Source organism: Simochromis diagramma, unplaced genomic scaffold (assembly GCF_900408965.1).
Source record: "Simochromis diagramma unplaced genomic scaffold, fSimDia1.1 OVJJ01000531.1, whole genome shotgun sequence".
Lineage (NCBI taxonomy): Eukaryota > Metazoa > Chordata > Actinopteri > Cichliformes > Cichlidae > Simochromis > Simochromis diagramma.
Window position 1 is genome coordinate 1821718 of NW_024387353.1, and position 3905 is coordinate 1825622.

The 3905-nt window shown below is 38.2% G+C and overlaps 1 gene segment (V, D, J or C); it reads right to left on the reverse strand.

Moving 5' to 3' along the window:
• Positions 1 to 2744: 2744 nt before the first annotated feature.
• On the reverse strand, positions 2745 to 3576 carry LOC120718581. The segment is given in 2 exon segments: positions 2745 to 3417; positions 3525 to 3576. Coding segments are annotated over 2 exon segments (384 nt in total).
• Positions 3577 to 3905: the final 329 nt, after the last annotated feature.

The window sequence follows — 3905 nt, forward strand, 5'->3', positions numbered from 1 at the left end:
TTTTTTCCAATTTCTTCTCTCATTGTTCATTGCTTTGTTTAAAGTTTAAAGTTTGTTTAAAGTTTTAAAGAATAAAAAAAATCTACATTAAATAAGAATCGAGTCTTTGTCTTACTTTTGTGGTGATGTCAATATTAAACTCTAAATAATGATTTCCAGGGTTCTTATTGGAAACCAGTGTGCTATCTGTAGTCAATATGAGTCAGTAGAATTAAGTCTCTTTGAATACATGAAGTTAAGCGAAGTTTATGTTAAAGAATAAGTGCGAAGGGGAATTGATAAGAACTTAGAGATTATGATTTTATTACTGAGAATATTGAGCGACACCGCCGTTATTCATGCAAAGTCATTGCATGCTGTTTAATGAATGTTTCAGCATGTTGTAGCTTGTTATATAAAGCAATTTGAGTTCTCAGGTGGAGTAGAAAAGCACAATATAAGAATGAGTCAAATGATCAGTGTTGAGGTATCTTAAAGTATTCTATTATGCAGAGTACTTTTTTAAAGTAATGCAGTACATTATTTTGGTGTTTTTCTGTAAAATCACCTGAAACACACCATCTCATAACTATCATTTAACAATAAGAACTTATAGGCTACAGTCCCTCACGCCAATATAAATCCCTATCCTAATGAGGCCACACATACAGTGGCTTGCAAAAGTATTCGGCCCCCTCGAACTTTCCCACATTTTGTCACATTACAGCCACAAACATGGATCAATTTTATTGGAATTGCAAGACAAAGTTATCAGACTAGTATTGAACAGCAAAAAAGAAAAAAATCTACAAACCTGAGAAAATTGGACTTAAAGTTTCTATTGGAAGTATTTATATAAGTTATGCAGACAATTGTGACTCACTGATTTTGGTGATTTATTGTGTTTTTTTTCTCTTTGTTTAAGAAATGTTTTCATAATGAGCAATATTCAGGAATTGGTTCACATGTATTTGAGCTGCTATGAAGCAGAGGTCAAAGGTCAAAATTTGATTGACTGAGATACAGATAGATTTCCAACTTCTTTTATGTTTAACAACAATAACATTTTCACTCTATCACTCTGTGTGTGTGTGTGTGTGTGTGTGTGTGTGTGTGTGTGTGTGTGTGTGTGTGTGTGTGTGTGTGTGTGTGTGTCCTCAGTGAACTGTATCAGTCTCTGCAGTATCTTCCAGCTGCAGCAGTCACTTCAGTTTCTGTTCAGTCTGACTGAGGGAGGTTTTTGTACGACTGTTTTTCACTGTGTGAACACCCACTGACTGTTAGGATAGTGAAGACTCTGACAGTAATAAACTGCTGCATCTTCAGCCTGGACTCCACTGATGGTCAGAGTGAAGTCAGAGTTTGATCCACTGCCTGTAAAACGAGCTGGAATCCCTGATTGTCGAGTGCTAATATAGTAAATGAGCAGTTTAGGAACTCCTCCATCTTTCTGTTGGTACCAGGATAACCAATTACTATTAACATTCTGACTGGTCCTGATCACTTAGTTAATGACTGGTGGAGCAGAAAAAACACCTGGCAGAAACTTCTTAATGGAGAAATTCAAATTGTGGTTCAAAAACTGATTCACGTTCCCTAGGTGATACCCGCCCCGCCCTGAAGCTACTGGGTCCCTCCGAAAAGGAGCTGAAACAGGGGAAGGCCACGCTCATGTGTCTGGCCAACAAGGGCTTCCCCTCAGACTGGAGTCTGTCCTGGAAGGTGGATGGCAGTGGCAGCATCAGCTGGGAGGAGAGCAGGAGCCCCGTGGTGCAGGAGAACGACGGCCTCTACAGCTGGAGCAGCACCCTGAGGCTCCCTCCAGTGGATGAAGGTGGGCTCTGTGACCTGTGAGGCTGCCCAGGGCTCCCAGAATCTGGTCTCAGAGATATTGAGGAGAGACCAGTGTTCCCAGTCCTAATGTCAATCGCTGAGCTGTTTTTCTTGTGGTAAAGCTCTAAGCTTGTGTGCCATAACATCCTTGTTTCTTTGTTCCTTTCACTTTTCATATTTAAAAAAAATCCAACAAAATAAAAATAAAAAATTCTCTCATAAATACAACAATCATAACAAATGCCCCTGCACTGATCCTTTTGTGTCTACTGTCTGTTCTAAAAACAATAAAATCTAATGAGTAAACATGTTCTTGAGTTTGAGTTTAACAAATACACCAACCAGGCCAACCAAAATAAAAAATCAGTGTCAAACCATCTGCAATGGTTGACTATATTGTTATTTCCACATTTAATATATATTTTTTTTTAAAAAGTAGAAGCCAAGTTAATCGTACATTATGTCTTTCCTCTTCATAATTTCTAGTCTTGATGTGGCCATCTGACCTGTATTTGTACACAAACACACACACACGCAGATGGCATGACAGCACCATCGTTTATGTCCTCGCAACTTAGGCAACCAGTCTGTATTTCTACAATAAAATCGAAAAGCTTTTTGTATTCTCCACCAAGCACAGAACGGCACCTACACAAGAGATATATATAATCGCATGAATCAGCATTTGAATGTCAGAATGACAGAAGATGAACTTTGAAGCGCCAAGAACACACCCTGCTTGGATGTAATGGGTATCATAAATTTATTAATGCTGTCATGTACTGCTGCACTAGACTGAAACAGTACTGTAGTTTTTAAAAAATGAATTGTTACACATTATATGTTACACTGCCCTGATTTTAAATAATTAAGCTGAATCCATACAAATCTGTATTTCTATCTTGAAAAAACAGTCTGAATTGGGTTTATTTTATCACAAGCTTAATATTTGGGGTTATTTTCTGGAAACCAGAGATCAAAAACATTTCATATGTTGATGGTTTATACCAGAATTCACTGTTTTGCAGGTAATTCATTGAACATTATTGGAGGGTCTTTACCTACAACATATAACATCATAAAGTAATTGTTGATCTGATTTGATGCAATAAAACTGAATACAAAAAAAATATTTAAAATGTAATAAATGCAAATATTATAATTAAAGCTTTACTAAATTATGAAATAGTTTACGTCTCTGAGCAGTCGTTTATTCAGATTTTCTTCTTCTCAGTTCCTCTCCAGCTGAGGGAGGTTTTTGTACGACTGTTTTTCACTGTGTGAACACATGCTGACTGTTGATAACATGATAACTCTGACAGTAATAAACTGCTGCATCTTCAGCCTGGACTCCACTGATGGTCAGAGTGAAGTCAGAGTTTGATCCACTGCCTGTAAAACGAGCTGGAATCCCTGAATCACGATTGCTAGTGTAGTAAATGATACGTCTGGGAGGCTTTCCATCTTTTTGTTGATACCAGGCTAAACAGTGAGAGCTGCCAGAAACAAAAACATCCTGACTGGTCCTACACTTCATGCTCACAGATCCTCCCACAGCAGAGCTCACTGCTCCAGGCTGAGTCACTGTGATCTGTCCTCTGGACTCTGAGGACACAGAGACAAAAACATAAAGCAGCTTCATGGTTTTGTGGGCTTCATTTCAGAGGGACAGATGTTGATAGAGGAGAGGAGTTTGATTCTCTGGACTTTACCTGTGAAGCAGCAGCAGAGGAGAGTCCAGATGAGGACGCAGATCAAAGTCATGTTTTTGATGAGGAGGATTTCTGTGGCTTCTGTTGTGATGAAGGACAGCTGTCAGTCATCCAGTGTTCAACTCTCAGGACTATAAACTCTCCCAGAGCACTGGAGCATGGTGCTGCTGATGCAAAGTGCCTCTCTATGGAAATGATCTGAATCAAGGACATGTAATTATTTGTTCTTTGTACAGTTTTGCTTTCATCAGCTTCTGAAATGAAAAAGTTTAGTTTTTCAGTACAAATAAACAGAATAGAGCCCTTTCATCACTGTGAAAACAGGTCCTTGAATATTTAATTATAAATCCTTAAATAATTATTTGTCAGTGATGCATTTTT